Below are 17,550 nucleotides of genomic sequence, written 5' to 3' on the forward strand. Positions count from 1 at the left end.
ACTTTTTAATTCTACGAACATAAGCCACTTGTGCTTCCCCTGTCTTTTCTCTTTCCTTTTTTGTACTGAATTAATAGGGAAAATTGTTCTGATGGAAACATACTGACTGCTGTTACCTGCACACATAACTGTATGTTACCTGTCCTGCACTCCTCACAATGATATTTGACTGTTGAGAAATGTGCTCTCCTGACGCTTACCAAACAAAAGCAGAGTTGTCTTTCATTTTTAGAGTTTGTTTCCTACACATCATTGAACCGTCATTTCTTTGACATAAGATAATGATTCATTCTCTTGCTTTGCAGTTTCTAGATGTCTAGGTACTTAAAAAGTCAATACTGAATTTCTGAGCAGAAATCCACATATGATTACAGTACAGCTCCACTATAACAGCATTGTGTTAAGAGATGTATTGGTACATTTTATATCTATAAAAAGAAGAAGTTTTAATTTGACGTATGAACAGTATTTTAAAATGTGCTACCTTGGTTTTATTGATAATAACTTTTAGAAACTATAACTCCTCTGAGTCTAGATTCACCCTAAGTGAAAGATGAAAAGTGAATTATTGCTGGAAAAATCAAACAAAGTCAGGGTAACTGTATGATTTGAAACATAATTCTCTTTGTTCTTTATTTAAGGGTTAAAGCCAAGTGATCCAACCATGACCGGCAAAACACAGACCAGCAACGTCACCAATAAGAACGACCCGAAGTCCATCAACTCCAGAGTCTTCATCGGCAATCTGAACACAGCCATTGTCAAAAAAGGCGACATCGAAGCGATCTTTGCAAAGTATGGGAAAATCGTTGGCTGTTCAGTGCACAAAGGTTATGCATTTGTACAGTACATGAGCGAGAGGCACGCAAGGGCTGCAGTGGCAGGAGAGAATGCCAGGATCATCGCAGGGCAGCCACTAGGTAAGGGCTTGTTCATATCACTGAAATACTTTTTTTCTCTTTCCTTTCTATTTGAAATACCTTCTGCTGCTGGTGCCTTGGGGACTAGCAAGTATGTTTTGCGATTGTTCCATCTACACGTATTTCCAGGATGTTGGATCTGGTGGAATTTTCAAAGTATTAGGTATTACCTAGATATCATAAAATGCTTAGTGCTATAAACTGCTGATTTATTAAATACATCAGTTCTGACTGCTTTATACTTCTCTATGTAATCCCACTGTAGTGAACATACTCATGTGAGGAAAATATAAGTATTTTAACTCCAGTTAGTAAATTTAATGTAATATAACAAGACTCATCTAATAGCTGTGGTTATCTTGCATTTAAGGAATCTAAAATAATATCCAGCCCAGTAGTGTGTCAGATTTTATACCAAAGCAATAATATTAGTTTTATTAGCCCTTGAAATTGTACCAAATCAAACTGTAATGCCATTATTCATTTAGAGAAGTGTATGATTAAAAACTTAGGTTGGAGCTATTCCCACATAATGTTGTGGACGTTGGTCATCTGAACTCCAAGTGAAAAAAAAAAAAAAAAGTGTAACACTTTTGTTCTCTAATGTATTGTCATGAATGCTTGTGTAAGATCTGTTTTCTCATTGTATTACCCCTGAAAGCTATTTGCGATTAGATACGGAGGCTATCGATGACAAAATCATCTGGAGTACAGTCCTAATCCCGTCTGTCATAGATATAGTAATGATGGGCAGTACAGCAAGATGTTCAGTAGGAGCCAGTGATCTTTCACTAGACCTCTGAACTGTGTTGCTCAGATCCAAACCCATGTGTGTAATGGCTATATCAGAAGGTGGAGTGTAGCTAGTGCTTTGGCTGTAACAAGTCATAAAGAATGGGTATGGCTTCTTCATTTTCAATTTCTCAGGCTGTGGAAATCTATTTTTCTGATTATTTGTAGAAATTGAGGCATTTGTGTTAGATGGGTTTTTGCTTTGTTACAGTTGCTCAATGGTAATTTTAAGTTTTATAACCCCTGTATTTTGGGTTCAAAAGAAAAACAGATTAAAGAAATCCAATTACATTTTAGGGGAGATTACTTTACAACTTTTTTAGGAAAAGTTATATATATGAGTGAAATAAAAGAACTCAAGTGATAAAAGCAAGGCAGCAAAGTCAGTCTGTGGGATGGCATTATTAGAAGATGTTTCCTGGAGCGGTGGTCTCTGAGCAATAGGCCATGTAATGCCATCAGTGCATTATTTACAGCTCCTTGCACACTGGCCTGACCAGATTTTTTTAAACTGTGTTTTCCTAAGGCAATAGATCTGTTATTACTATGACTGCTGTTGCTAGTCCTTTTTAGTATTTCTTGTGGCATCTATAATACGCCAAGTGCTTTGTACAAAGAGATGCCCTTGCTCTAACCAAAGTACTTTTGTGCTTTGTATAGAAGGTAAGTGAAGTTGTTGTAAAAGAAATCAAGGGACCAATAATTACTTGATTTTTTCAAATCTTTTAATAATAACAGAATGTTTATTCAGTACTAAGTTTCAACTGCATAATCTTAAAATACTTTGATTATTCTGCAAAGTCATGTGATGGCATATTTCATGCCTCAATTCCTGACGTATCAAGGAATATAAAGAATAAGCAAGATGAAATTTTCTTAGCTGTTCCAAACCTCATTTACTATTTCTGTATATGAAATACAGTTGTCATCGGTACTGTTTGACAAAGGAAATGACTTTGTAAAAGTGGTACTTCTCGTTAGGCAACCTGTTTCTATGAATTCTTTTTATTAGTAGTAGACATTAACAGTTGCTTTAAAATAATGAGGAGCTGATAGATAAAATTTTTTTGGCATTGTGACCCAGGAGAATAACTTGTGTGAAAATTGTGTGCATGAATGGATGGAAGTAACAGGTAGACTCATTACTGTGAAACTACTCGATGAAAAATGTCTGTCTTCTCCATCCTGAGAGCCTTGCATTCTGAAATAAACAGAACACATGATTTTATAGCAACAGTCAAGTTATGGAAAGGGGACAAGAAAAGCCTTTTACAGATCTACAAATAAACTTGATTAGCGTAGCTGAATTTTCTTTTAAAAGGAATTAGAATATATTAGTAATATAATGAGGGCTGGATGTTAGTCAGTGGTGGAAAGCTGTTTCAACAAAGGATTATTTGCAAAAGATTATCCCACAGTATATGCCTGATACTACTATATACTCTAGTACTCAGTTCCTCACAAAAGAAGGAAATGTTTCATTCAGACTGCATTATTCATCTACAAGTGTAGGGTCCTGCACCTGAGCAGGAGTAACCCCATGCACAGGTAGGGGCTGGAGGTCAACCTGCTGGAGAGCAAATCTGCAGAGAAGGACCTGGGAGATGTGGTAGACAGCAAATTGAGCATGAGCTGGCAGTGTGCCCTTGTGGCTAAGAAGGCCAATGGTATCCTGGGGTGCATTAGGAAGAGTGTGGCCAACAGGTCGAGGGAGGTTATTCTCTCCCTCAACTCTGCCCTGTTGAGGCCATGTCTGGAGCGCTGGGTCCAGTTCTGGGCCCCCCAGTTCAAGAGAGACAGAGAACTACTGGAGAGAGTCCAGCGGAGGACTACGAAGATGATGAGGGGGCTGGAGCATCTCCCTTATGAGGGAAGGCTGAGAGACCTGGAGAAGAGAAGATTGAGAGGGGATCTTATCAACACTCATAAATATCTAAAGGGTGGGTGTCAAGAGGATGGGGCCAGGCTCTTTTCAGTGGTGCCCAGTGACAGGACAAGGGGCAACAGGCACAAAATGGAGCACAGGAAGTTCCGCCTCAACATGAGGAAAAACTTCTTTACCCTGAGGGTGCCAGAGCACTGAACAGGCTGCCCAGGGAGGTTGTGGAGTCTCTTCTCTGAAGATATTCAAAACCCACCTGGATGCAGTCCTGTGCAACCTGCTGTAGGTGACCCTGCTTTAGCAGGGGGTTGGACTAGGTGATCTCCAGAGGTCCCTTCCAACCCTGACCATTCTGTAATTCTGTGATTAGTTTTTTCATGGTTTTGGCAAACTGACTGTTTATGTTAGTTCCTGTCTTATATGCAGCCTGCCATTCAAAATTATTGACACCTGGTACAGCAGCGCTAACCATAAGTCAGAAACTGTTTGTATGCATGTAACTGAAATTAAAAATTTAACCTGTAAATTCCTGTTGCTGAAGATCCTGTCTAAATGTTTATGCTGAGGTGGAGTCCCAAAGTGTCAGGCTCCATAGGTACATAACAAGGCGTTTTGTTTAACAAATTCCTCAGAAGTACAAATCTAAAGCATTGGTAGTGTCCTCAAGTCTTGACAGCTTCCTGCGGGTCATTATAATTGACCTGCTGGTCTCCTTGGACAACTCTCAAGCTCCTACCGATGTGTTTGGTGGCCAGTGATGTGTAACGGTTATGCCGAGGATACTGTAACTTCAGGGAAGTGGATTTCACGAGCTTTGGGATTATTTCCAATTTTTCTGTTTCATGCAGTGCAACATGCTCTGAAAAGATGTGGGAGAGAGATTGTAAAGGAACACAAAAAAACATGCTTAACAAAATTATATTATATCTTCGTGGGAACGGCATGTTTTCCTGCCCGCTGGGCAGGGACAGGTCAGTACTGGGCACAGGAGTCTGCTTCACAATGATTATTTTGTAAATTGCTCCAGGCTGGAGCCAAGAAAATGTTTGAGTTGGTCTAGGACAAAACTGCAAGTTATGTTCCCATTTGTGGGAGCACACACACGTAGTCTCCTGTGCTCTATCACCACAAAAGTTTTTCATCTGTTTAAACACATCTATGAGTTAGGGAACATTTGCCCATATTCACCTCCCTGCCACACAGGGCAAAGAGACAAGGTTGAACAGGAATTACTGTGAACAGGAATCACTGTGAGGAAGTACTGGGTCTGTCCATGAGCTTTACCAAGGGTGATTTCACCCAGCTGTGGTGAGAGGAGAACTAGAGATGCACTTGCTGCAAAGCAAGTCATTGCTCCAAAGTCCCTCATTGCAGGCGTGAGCTGAGGAGTGAGCTGCAGCAAGAACAAAACTTTTGGGTACGTGAAGAACACAGTTCTTCTGACATTTTCTCCTGCCTTTGTAGTTCTACAAAAGGGTCACAGCAATGCTATTTAACTTTTTTATCCCTTTCTGCACACATGAATTCTGTGAAGTCAAATGCCACGTAAAAGGCATTTAATGTTCTGTAACTTTATATTATATATTCCTATTTACCTTACACATTTGGCAAATAGATGTAACAGCTCCCATCTAAAATTCTGGTATAGCTATCATAGCGACTTCTACATCATAATGCCTGTTTGCTTTGCTTGGTATATAGGTCATAACCTTGTATTTTATAATTATATGACCTAATCTTTTTCCACTTTCATGCAGATTTTTAAACCAGCATAATTCCTTTAAGCTCAGAATATGTTTTGATTTGCACCAGAATAAGACCTGAGCCACCTTATAGGCACCTTGAGAAAGCAAGTGAAATGCTGCAGGGCTGGTACTTTTGGTCTCTTCTGTTGTTTTCTTGAAGACACTGTGGAATGTCATTCTTGGGTGCTGAGGAAAAGGAAGAAGAGTACAATACTTAGAGTATGAAAGACACTGTAGTTCTTCAGTTGATGCGCTTTTTAACTAATAAATTAGTTTCACTGTAGCTTCAATCCTGTTGTGTTGCTGTAAGTATTATTCACGTACATCTGCCTTCGGGTCTAAATTAGATGCGTCTCTGAGTACCAAGTCAGCGCATATTGACATGTACCCGAAGGTAAGATGGCGGTTGCAGATAATTATTTTGGGTGACATACTCTATTGCACATCCTTTTGAGAAGCACAGAAGCCCTGCAGGGGCTTTCTAAATGATCACTACCCAGCAGAAAACGTCCAAGGAGAAGAGCAGGTAATAAAGAGAACCTTTAGGGAGACTCAACATACACCTTTGTTGTAAATTGAATTGATGTGACAATAGAGCTGTTTTTCCTGTTGTTTCCCTTGCCTCTACTCAGAACAGATCTTCTCTATTTTATATTTCTAATGTCTAGCAGCACTGAGAGTCTTAACTACATATTTGCAGAACTAGGACTATCCGCAGTGAATCAATTGTTCACCTCAATCTGAAATCCAGACCACATTATTTATGTCATGAATGTTTGTATTTAAAAAAGAATAAATACTTATGCTGCCTTAGTGAACTCATTTGTGAAAAATGCACTTTGGCTTGAAAAATGACGTGTTTATGCAAATTTTCTTGATGACTAAGCTTTCTTTAAACCAATGGTACACTAAGAAAGGAAATTAAAAACTGAATTCGTGATTATTCAGTTTTAATTTTGCCTTAAGTAAGTAGCACACAAGCACAACAATCATTCACTTGTACAAACATAACTCATGACTTACTGAAGCAATCTTGTTACTCTTCCCCACCTACATCCAGCTACCATGATGGCAGGATATACCTGTTCAGGGTAAAAGGAAAGCAGTGCTTCTCGTTTTAAAGTGTATAGTGGAGGAGCAACTGGAAAGGTTTCTTATTTTGCTTCTGGCAAGTCTGTAAAGGCTTGAGTTTCAGTGTGCGTCAAAACACTCTAGGCAAGGGCAATGGCTGTCTTAGAGAAGCCCCAGAGATTGCACTGGTACAATGAAAAAGTGGGAATGTTTTGGTATTTTAATGTTTATTTTAATAAGACATTTAAAAAGCAAATATACATGTAATAATTAATTATAGATTCAAACTGTATTTTGAGTCATACACTTTTAAGAGATTGGATATTGCAAGTCCACATTACTGGACCAGAAGGGGCAATATGCTTCATAGAAGATTCTTTGGCCTATTGTAACTTTTGCAGATGCACATTCTAATGTTTTGTACTTATCAGCATTGCACTATGAGTAAATAATCTGAGAACTGTAACTCAGTAATATGCATATAACTGTCTATCCAAGTGAGACTTACGCAGCAAGGTATTAAGTTCTGATCAGCAGTAACAACTATATATTGTCCTGATAAGCAGTAATAACTATATATTGTATGGTTTTCAACACATTCTTGTAGTATGAAAATCCACTCTTTTCTGAATAGTGTTTAAGCAAAAGCAAAAACACACTTGCAAAATGCTGTATAAGGATTGAATATTATCATGTAAGTTAAACCAAAATAATATGTTTAAATAGGGAAATATTTGAATCAGCAGGAAATATTTATCCGTAAACCTATCCTCAAACGTGTAAAACCTGTGAGATGTCACAGATGTTGGCTTATTGTGGGGGTGACATTTACGTTTGCTGAACTCATGTAACTATTTGCTGACTATTTCCCCAAGGAGATCAGTTACTATTGTAAAATAGCTTGTCAACGTCATCAAGGTCAGGTTTTAAGAAAGTTTATTTGATCCAATATTTTTTATGTTGGACAAAACATAAAGCAATGATACATTTAAATACCAAGTAGTCTTCTTACAAAAGCAAACAAACAGAACCCACAAGAATTTTGTGTGTTTGTGGTCATGATGAAAGTATTGCCTTCCATGTCTTAGGAACCTAGAGTGAAACTAAGGATATCAACTTAGACCTGTGCTGTCTTTATTAAAGTCTTTCTCACTAAATCACATCTTAGTCAATGTCCTCATCATCCAGCCCTCAGGCATGAACAGAACATTACAGAACTTCTGAAAAATTATCCATTAACTTCCCAGCTTGGTTTGGAGGTTGTTAAATTTTACCCACTAGAACTGACCCTTTAATCCTATTTCAATCTGTTCCTATATTTGGGAACCAGTGTAATCCTGTTTCAGCCTGCTCCTGCATGCAGAACAGGGACCCTGTCTGAATGTCTCTCATAGGTCTCCACCTTCTTGATGCTTACCCATGCTGTTGTGGTCTTGGTGCAGCCTGTGTAGAAGCAGACACTAGTGTCAGGTCTCACTATAGGGGACCTTGGATACAACCACTGATCTTTGCTTATAGGGCTCTTCTGATACCAGATAATTTCCATATGTCCATTCCTGTTACACATTTTAGTGTCTCCCAATACTTTTATACATTCTATTGTTGCATCATTGAAGACCATTGTGGCTATAGTCTACAGCCATAACAGTAGACTATGCTGCACCAGTATAACCCAGTTGTCTTGCCTTATGGTCTTGAACCCAAAAAGATGGTTAACACTTGTCACTCCATCGTCCTATTTGTCGTGTGTTTTTTTAATCAGTATTTTCTCAACTTACAGTCACATTGATGTGAACAATTTCAAGTACTATCCATGCATACAAAGGAAGGAAGGGTTATTTTTAACAATCATCACGCTATCAGTGGTTCAGGGCAGCACACCATTGCACAAATGATGTATGCCTGTTCCAGAAGAGCAAGCTGGATGTTTCATCACATAATAAAAATCCATATTTTAATGGAATGAGCCATTTCGTTAGATTGAAAACACCTAGAATAAGAATGAGTGAGTTTTACTCCCCATATCTTACAGATGTTCTGTTTCTCTCTTAGTGGGACTTAGTCACTCTAACTCATTATGAAAACTGCAACTACAATTCAGATCTGACTTTCTGGCAGATCTAAAACTTTTTCATGTTCAGAAAAGTACCAAGTGGGTATTAAGAAAGTAGTTTGGCTATGAGCATGAGAGCAAAGCTTTCCCTCTTGATTGCTTGGGGTCTCCTCCTGTGAAATTCCTCATGTATTCTTAACCTATGATAAAATAAAATTTGCAAAGTTGTGCCTGGCACAAGGTTTTGTACTCTTAACAGCCTGATGTCAGCTCATGCAAATGTTAAGTATTTCCTCTGTTATAATGCCAAGAATAATGATCTGATTGCTTGGCATCAGCAGGTGTTATTGTAGGAAAAGCTTTCCTTCAAGGCTGTATACAGATGCATATTAAGGTTCACTTAGTCTTCTGCATGGTCAGCTCATCTTTAAAATCATGTACAAGGTGTTATTATGGGATCTTTCTGTGTTCTTCTCTGCTGCTTGACATGTCTATATATAGCACAAGGTCTCATCTGCATTAAATGCTACTTTTTTTTTTTCATCATTTGATCCTTCCTTGGGTTTCATAACATGCCATACTTTAAATCTCTCAAATTTGCTTGCAAAAAATATTACTTGTTCATGGGTCTGAAATATCTGTTGTAATTTTGTAGTTGCTTTTCAAAACTTTAGACTATGTTATCTCGAAGTTCCCAGTACTTCAGCCTTTACTCTGTGCATATCTTGATGAGGTTATTTTTCTTAGCAAACAATATACAGTAGCTCCTTCTTGGTTTGAACATGACTCTGTTTTATTTCTGTTGTAGCTCTATAAGAAGTTACAAAAATAGTTTTCCGTTGTGGCAGACAAAATCCTGTACCTTTTCTTAAAGATACTTGCTTTAATTAGTGATTGCAGGGATCATTAATATATACTGTATAGCTATTCTAGAATGTTTCATTCTGAACTGTCATAACATCATGCACTGATAAAAACACTGTCATGATAGGTTCTCATAACATTTGTCTCAGTGTTTCATGTGGGATGTGCTGTATAAAAAGAAGAATTATCTCTAGGATGCTTGCAATTTTTGGTTTTGTTGTTCTAGGAGATGTCATGTTGCCCACAGCTTCTCTTCTTTGCATGCTCTAGCTTGATTGAGTTTGATAGACTGTCTTCCATGCGTTTGGCTTCTTTCACTTCAAATAGAATCTCATCTGGACTGAGTCTGATATTTTCTTCTTGATCGTTTGACAATACTTTCTTCACTATTTCATCATGTACTGATGGAGGTAGCACTGCTAATATCATGCCACCTGGGTTTATATGTGTGCTTGCCACATCTTCATGTTTTTTTATTCTTTTGTTAAAATATTTCACTTGCTGACCTTCTTCCAAAAGGCATACGGAGAAATTCATATCTGCTCCATGGTGTGTGGAACAGTCACGGGTCAGATGATTTCTCATCTAAAACTGACTTGCCAATATTTATCTTTCTGCAATTGGAAGTATGGGGTTTTTCCTTACCGGGCACTCAGCACTGAATGTGTGACAGGACAGAGTAATGCTGTTTTAACATACTGCAGAATCCAGGCAAATCCCAGCCCTGCCATTTTTCTTTTGGACTATGACTGTTAAACCCATGAAATAGCTTTCCCTCCCAAGACATCACTCAGCTGTTTGGAGGAGCAAGTATAGCAAATATTCCTCCTACCAGAATACTGATGCAGCAGAAAAAATCCTTCACCCAGTCATAGTCTCCGTTCACGGAGGCAGCTCTTCACCAGGATGAACTTTTAGGATCACTCTTCCTCTCTTTCTTTCCTTTCTTAACAGCAAGGTCAGCTAAAATGCAAATGTTCTTTTTCTGTTTGGCTTAACTGGGACAAGAAATGCTTGTGAAAGCATATTTGCTATCTCAGATTTGATTTCATGTCTTAAGCCTACTTTAATTTCACACATAAGGAAAATATAGCAGAGGAAATCTGTTTCTTTCTCATCGAGGGTCTATCTCAGGTTTCACACTTAATCCTACAATTCCTTCAACAATGGACAACTGCATCAGGAAAACTGTATAAATCATGTATATTGGGAAAAAAAATAATACGAACACCTTACTAATGACTCAGTTATTTTTCAGCACTTCATACTGGCAAAGTAAAATTCACCAGAAAAAAAAGGGGAGATTTGACAAAATGAGGTCTCAGATTCTGTACTACTGCTCCTCGCTCCCCCAGAAGAAATTTTAATATTACTGAGCTCCATCATACGCTTATGAAGTTTTGAGTAGAAGTCATTTTCTAGTTATTTTACTGACTCAGAACTGAACACTGTTCATGTTCTTGATCGTTACAACCGTTTAAGTGACTTTAGTCTCTTCTAGAAAATTAACGGCAGCTGAATCAGAGTTCTTTTCGTGGCAAGACTTGTAATTTTCAAAAGGCCAACTGAAAAAGAGTCAGTCTGGGTTTTAGCATAAAGCTGAATATTTTCACATCTATTTGCCTTAAAGTCCCTCTATACCTTACAGAATATCTCGTATTACTTAGAAAATGATAATGTATTGTCCTGGTTTGGGCTAAACCAGAACTAATTCTGTTTTAGTGCTTTAACTTTTCAGTTAAGTCTCCTCTAACTAACAGCAATTTCTGAAATCAGCAGCCTGTTTTTCCAGACAGTGACTGCTTCTAGCAGCGATAAGGCCTGATGTTTATAGTTCGTACCAAGGAATGGGGTGCAGAGAGGCCCTTGCTTATACTTGTTCTTGTAGCGACCAAGGTCACTGCTAAATCTTGTACTCCGTGTTGGGGTGCTGGGAGTGAAAAGGGTCACAAGCACAAAAAAAGTCGCACCTGCAGGGAGAAGGGGACCGGACAGGTGACCCAAACCTGACCAACAGAGTATTCCATCCCATATACGTCATATTCAGTATAAAGCTGAGGGATCACCAGGGTCAATCTCTCTTCTTCAATGGCCGACATCTGAGGAGGACTCTGTCTGTTCTGCTGTCGTCGATCCTAACCCGTGCATCCCTGAATCCAGTGCCTGAGTCCAGCTCCTGCATCTCGTGCCTGTCTGCTGCCGATCCAGCCTGGGACTGCCCCAGTGCCAGCCCTGCAGCATCAGTGGTGATGTATCGTCAACAGGGTGGGGGGAGTTGGGTTTGGTATTGGTTTTGTATTTATTCATATATATTTGTGCATACTGTATATATTTCATTATTTCCTTATTCTTATTATTATCTTTTCTTTTATTGTTATTTTTTCATTAAAGCTGTTTTAGTTTTCCAAACCATAAAGTCTCTCTCCCCTGTTCTCTCTCTCTTTCCCTTCTGGGAGAGCAGAGGGGTTAATAGAGAGCGTCTGTCATTCGTTAGTGGCCAGCCCAGCCTCAACCCATGACATATATCTGTAAGAAGACACTGCTTATGTTCAAACCCAGCCTGGGATTTCTAATTTGACATATACGTTGTAAGTTTATGTAAGTTTACATATATGTAAGTTTAGATAGATGAGTCCTGAGCTTTCCCTCACCAGATGATAACAGCCAGATAACAGAAGACTGAGAATGTACACTAGCTTGTTCCAGAAAAGAAGTACGATCATTTCTACAACTAATCCACACCAGAGCTAGATAAAACTGCCAGCTACTGATGAAGCTATCCTGCTTCATGTTCCTTAAGTAGCTTGACAATAGTTAGCTTGCTTTACGTCCCACTTTATTGTGCAGCACAGAAATGTCTTTTATCACACTGTAAAAAAAAAAAAGAACAAAAACAAACAAACCAAAAAAACCCCACATTTAATTTTATGTATCTATGAAAGCTGAACAGAACTTGCTTGAATGTCTCTGCCACCATGAGTAAGACCTCTTCTCTTTTCCTTTCTTTTTTTTTGAGGTGTGAGATGGTGTGCTTAAACACTTAAAATACTTTGTTTTCCTTTGTGTCAACCTCAGTATTTTGATGCTCTTTTTTTTAGCCTAGTTTTGTTACTTGTTTATCTCATCTTCTCTGCCATGTAAGTGTTCACTGATTTGATGTTACTCAAATACTTTTGTTATGACCACAGTCATTCCTAACAGTTGTTAAAATCTCATTGAAAAGGGAGCATTTGCAATTGACTGTTGCAGTAATTTGTTGTAGGCATCTGTCCCACCTCTTCTACTGTTTGAGGTTAAATGGCAAATTTTAACTCTTCTGTGCTTTCTTTAAGTCTGCTTCTGATGCTTCATAGAAATATGAAAAAGAGGAATAGAATTTAAAGAATTTGAAGTCTGGTGGTAACTTCCAGGTCTGGAAACGAATTTGGGAAGTGTATAATATTTTCTAGTTCTTCTGCTACCTTATGTTTTCTGGACTCAAGGTCACTCCTCGCTTCATGAAATCTATGTCTCTTTAATTAGTCTTCCAGGCGAGGGACACAGTATTTGACTGAAAATAGCAAGTGTGAAACGAACAGTAGGTAACAAACAAATAGATACTAAATGACAGGAAAACCTGTACGTGGTGAAACCTGAAGCCATTTCAGGATGTGATTCATTTCTCAGCTGTACACTATGTGATAATTCAACATCTTAAATTTTAAAAAGACACATAAAAATACATCTTTTTTATGATTTCTTCAGCCAAACGTTATCCCTTGATTTGATACTGTTATAGAATTGTTGAATTATAGAATAATTTAGGTTGGAAGGGACCTCTGATGGTCATCTAGCCCAACTTCCTGCTCAAAGCAGGACTGACTCAAAGCAGTGACACTCAGGTTGGTTTTGAGCTGTGTTATAATGCACCTACACAGTCCATACCTCCCAGTCTTGTCTGGAAGGATGCTATAGGAGATTTGCATCAAAGACTCTGCTAAAGACAAAGTGAAGAGCACTTACATCACCTCTTCCCCCATCCCTATAGCCATTCATAACTGTCATATAAGCTCATTGGGCTGGTCAAGCATAATTTGCCTCAGTAAATACACTGGCTGCTCCTAGTCATCTTGTCCTTCGTGAGTCTGGACGTGGGTCCCAGGAGGATTTGCTTGTAATTGTCCAGCCTGTCTTACCGCATTGGTCCCTCTTCAACAATAAGGTCCATCCTGACCACAGAAGTAGGTCTGATGTGTTGGAGCAGCAACAGATTTATTGTCCTGCTCCAAGCTGCATAGATCAGGCACAGGGCTCCTGAATAGGGACCTCCCAAAAACGTTGAGAACATGATTTGCTTCTCCTTATATTCCCTTTCTTGCCCTCAACCTTTTCCAGGTTTTGCCCCTTTACCACCTTATTTCCTCCTAAAAAAGTGTCCCTGTCTATCCCTAAACCATGGGGCCTTAGAAATTGGGCTGTAGGGGTAGTAGGTAGGGTGTTCCTTTTCTTCACTAGTGAAACAGCTGGGCTAAAAGAAATTAAACAATATATTATAGAAACAAGAATTATTGGATATAGAGTTAGATAGATTTGGAAGAAAATAATTATTTATGTAAGGTGAAAGATTTTTTTTAATTGGAACTCCTTATCTAAAAATGCATCTTAAAAGGCGCGATTACAATACTGATTAAAAAAATAAAGAGGTTACTTTAAACAGATGCAGTTTTAGAAATTCAGAAATCTAGCAAAAGGGGTTTGGGTTTGTTTTTTCTGTTGGGACTTCTTGTTAGTTTCTTGAGGTTTTGGTTTGGTTTTTTACCTAGTATACTTTAGTGCATGTGTCAAATGGGACAAAGTATCCTTCTAGAGTGACAAAGAGTCACTCCTAACTGATACATGTACTGTGAAAATTACTACTTGCCTTTGTCCAACTTTGAAAATCAAGCTTGGTGCTAAATGATCTTGCTGCAGTTCTAGCAGTTCCAATTGCCAAAGTTTGAAAGGACCTAGTTGTGTCTTGACTTACAGCAATGAAATTTGACAACTGTGTAAATAAAGCCAAACCCAAGTCTTAAGCAAATTATTGACTTTATAGAGAGTATCAAATTATTTTGGTTTGGTCTGGGGTACTTTTAACTGCAAAAAGGTTACTTTTTTTTTTTTTTTTTAATTTAAAAGGCCATTATTCTGAGAACAATTATTTAAAACATTGTATTAGCAAAACCTTAACAGTGCAACTGCATGTGGTTTTCCTATCGAAACCATGTGCGTAAAAACACTGTGCCCCAACCTTTACATTTCAAGCAACTATGTATGAAAAAAACCAAAGTGAACTGTGCTGAAGCTTAAGCCATCCTGACCTCAGTTAAAATTCCATTCGAATAATGTTTTCAAAAAAGCATGAAAACAGAGTTTATGGAAACACTTCCATGCCACCACTTTTGTGGAAGACAGGCTAGTTTTGTGGATAAGAGTGGTTGACATTCTAGTTTTTTTGCTGTCTGAGGGTTCATTTTGTTTCGTGGCCAGGTTTTATTCCAAATTATTAGAGAAAAGTTACATGCAAACAATCAAATAACAGCAAGATAAAATCAACCCTCATACTAGCATTGCAGCAGCTGGAAAAGCAGTTGTGAATTTTTATCGCCTGACTTTAGAGGTCTTTATTTTCTGTTAATTGGCACATACTGCTGCTTTATTTGTTTCCTAGTCTTAAATTTTGGGTTCGATGTATTTAAATTCACAGGCAGACAAGGAAGAAAAGGCAAGAAAAAAAGGGATTTTTTTAGATTTAAATGATCAAACTGGTTGTGATTTTTTTGCCTTTGTCTAGTGTTTTGCAAAATGATGTAATAATTTCAATCTAATCTGCTGGAATTTTAAAACTATTTTGATTCTAGAAAAAGTCTTTTTCTATAAGAATGTCTTAAAAAACCCCGACAACAAACTAAGAAAGAAAAAGACACTATTTCCATAAGGAACATATTGATCATAACATAGCAGACTATAACAATACCAGCTTCACCACAAAATCCTGTTCTTTTTTTTCTACCAACAGTAGAACAGAAATTCATTAATAGCAACAAAGCTAATTTAAACAGAATGTTCCCATTACATCACTTTTTCTCTTTTTTCCTTTGCTTTTCATCCTGACACCCTTGATTTTTATTAACACTTACCATACTTATGAAGAATAGATTCTTTGTTCTTTATGCTGGTATCATTACTTTGCCCATCATCATAGAGTCACTCAGCTCAAAAACATACTTTGACCTTTTCAATAAAAGTCCTCCATTTCCAGTTCTTATTTACCTCTCCCAGAAAAATCTACTTTCTTCTTTTCCTCACCCTAGCAAGTATCTATTTAATCAACAGCTCTTGGACCCTTGCTATTTCCCATGTTCCTCAGAGCTGTGCCCTTCAGCTTCTAACAGGGTGCTCTAGCAATTCTGTGCACTTTTAGTTCCCGCTGAGGGGTCGGCACCCTGGTAAGGATGGAGGTGCAGAGCTGCCTGGTCATACCAGGTATGGCAAAAGCTCTGAATCAGGTTCCTGTGGCACTTTCTGATGAGAGACAAAAAAAGATTTGGCAGTTCCTCATTGACTTGCTTGCCTCAAACATGACAAAAGACACATTCAGTCCAGTTTTCTTGTAGTAACATTGTCCTAAGTGCTATCAGTTTACAAAAGCAAAAACGTGATTTGTTCAGTTGTGATTGGACAATATGACTAAAGTGCATAAGCTGCAGGACAGGAATGTTTTATAAAATGCCGAACAACTGGAGTTTATCTCACCATGATCCATATTCAGTGAACTGAGCGGAAAGGTAAAGCACCATAATTTATTGTAGCTCCATGTCTTTTCTCTCTGGCATTGTACATTGCCTTGGAAGCCATGCCTGAAAGGGAGATGGGTTCAGGGCCTGGCTTGGTGTTGCAGGTACTAATGGATTTAACCCCAGTCTCAGGAGCAAGACAGCAGCTTCAGCTCCTGCAAGGGTTCAGTATTCTCCCAGTCCTCGTCCCTGTGCTCCATGAATCTGTGAAAGGGCAGTCCGGGGACAGTAATTCACAGGGAATGTAATCTTTTTTTTTTTTTAATTTCCCTAGTGATTATGTAAAATTACCAGTAGTCTTCCAAGCCATCTGTTTTAAACTTTGATGGTATGCAGTATATCTGTAGTGAGATACTTTGACAGTGAACTGCATCATCACTGTACACAATATATTTATTCCAGTAAAAGTTCATTAGTATTCACAGGGATCCTCTGGCTCTGTGACACTAGCAGAAAATGTCAAATTGTTCTTAGAATTTATAAGAAGGTATAAAATTCATGAGCTGAGACAATGAAAATCCCAAAGAAATGATGGCTACCGTATTTTGTACTCATTTCAGCATATGATTTTTTTATGTCTACAGAAATGAAGGCTAGTCACCTAACCTTTCATCGAGTCAGCATTTCCTGAGACACAAAGACATGAAAAGTGCTTACTAATGATTGCTTGGCACCCATCCTAATATATATAGAATGAGAACAGCAAGGAAAAAAAAAATAGAGCAAGTTCCATGGTACGGCATTCAGATCCCAGTTTATTCACTTCAATAAAGCATCCTTCAGACTACATGCCATTATGCTTTTGACATCTTGGTAAGAAGAGAATGTCTTAGTGTCCTTCAAGAATCTAGAAATTTAACTTGAATTTTACTTTTTTAAATAAAGTAGAAAAAGTAATGGGAAAGAGAGGAGTACAAAATCTGAGTTAAAAGACAGAAAACAGATACTTCACGGAGGTTTCTTGTGCACAATTTGAACTCAAGCCAAATGTCTATCTATTGCAAAATGCAACTTCCTAATTCCAAAACCTGTTGCAGAAGCAATCAGTATTCATAGATAGAGAAGATCCAATTATGGAACAAATATGCATTGGTTGCTTAAGTACAAGTGGTCACAAGCTGCTCTTATTTAGTATACTTGCTGCTCATAAAGACCAATTTTATAAACCTTGAAAGCAGACATGAGCAAGCTCAATTTGGAGAAAGAGCTGAAAGGGGCAAATATGAATATGATCACGAATTATTAAAATATTTTAATTGTTGCCAAAAGAGAAATAATCATGAAAAGAATCTCATCTGCTTAAAAACACACCATTAAAAACTCACAATCTGAGAAAGCTGTAGGTAAACAAAACAATAGTGTATGTAAAAAATTAAATTAGATTAGATTTCTGAGTATTTTAAGTATA

The 17,550-nt window shown here is 38.0% G+C and overlaps 1 protein-coding gene across 1 annotated transcript in view; it reads left to right on the forward strand.

The window, feature by feature from the left end:
- Positions 1-661: 661 nt before the first annotated feature.
- RALYL (RALY RNA binding protein like) overlaps positions 662-17,550 on the forward strand; it is a 191,446-nt gene continuing 174,557 nt past the window's right edge. Inside the window, exon 1 of the mRNA XM_086466015.1 lies at positions 662-920. Coding sequence (XP_086322141.1) covers positions 665-920 — 256 coding nt within the window. The 5' untranslated portion in view covers positions 662-664. The remainder of the gene's footprint in view (positions 921-17,550) is intronic.

The sequence above is a fragment of the Leptosomus discolor genome, chromosome 5 (genome assembly GCF_034619465.1).
Source record: "Leptosomus discolor isolate bLepDis1 chromosome 5, bLepDis1.hap2, whole genome shotgun sequence".
Lineage (NCBI taxonomy): Eukaryota > Metazoa > Chordata > Aves > Leptosomiformes > Leptosomidae > Leptosomus > Leptosomus discolor.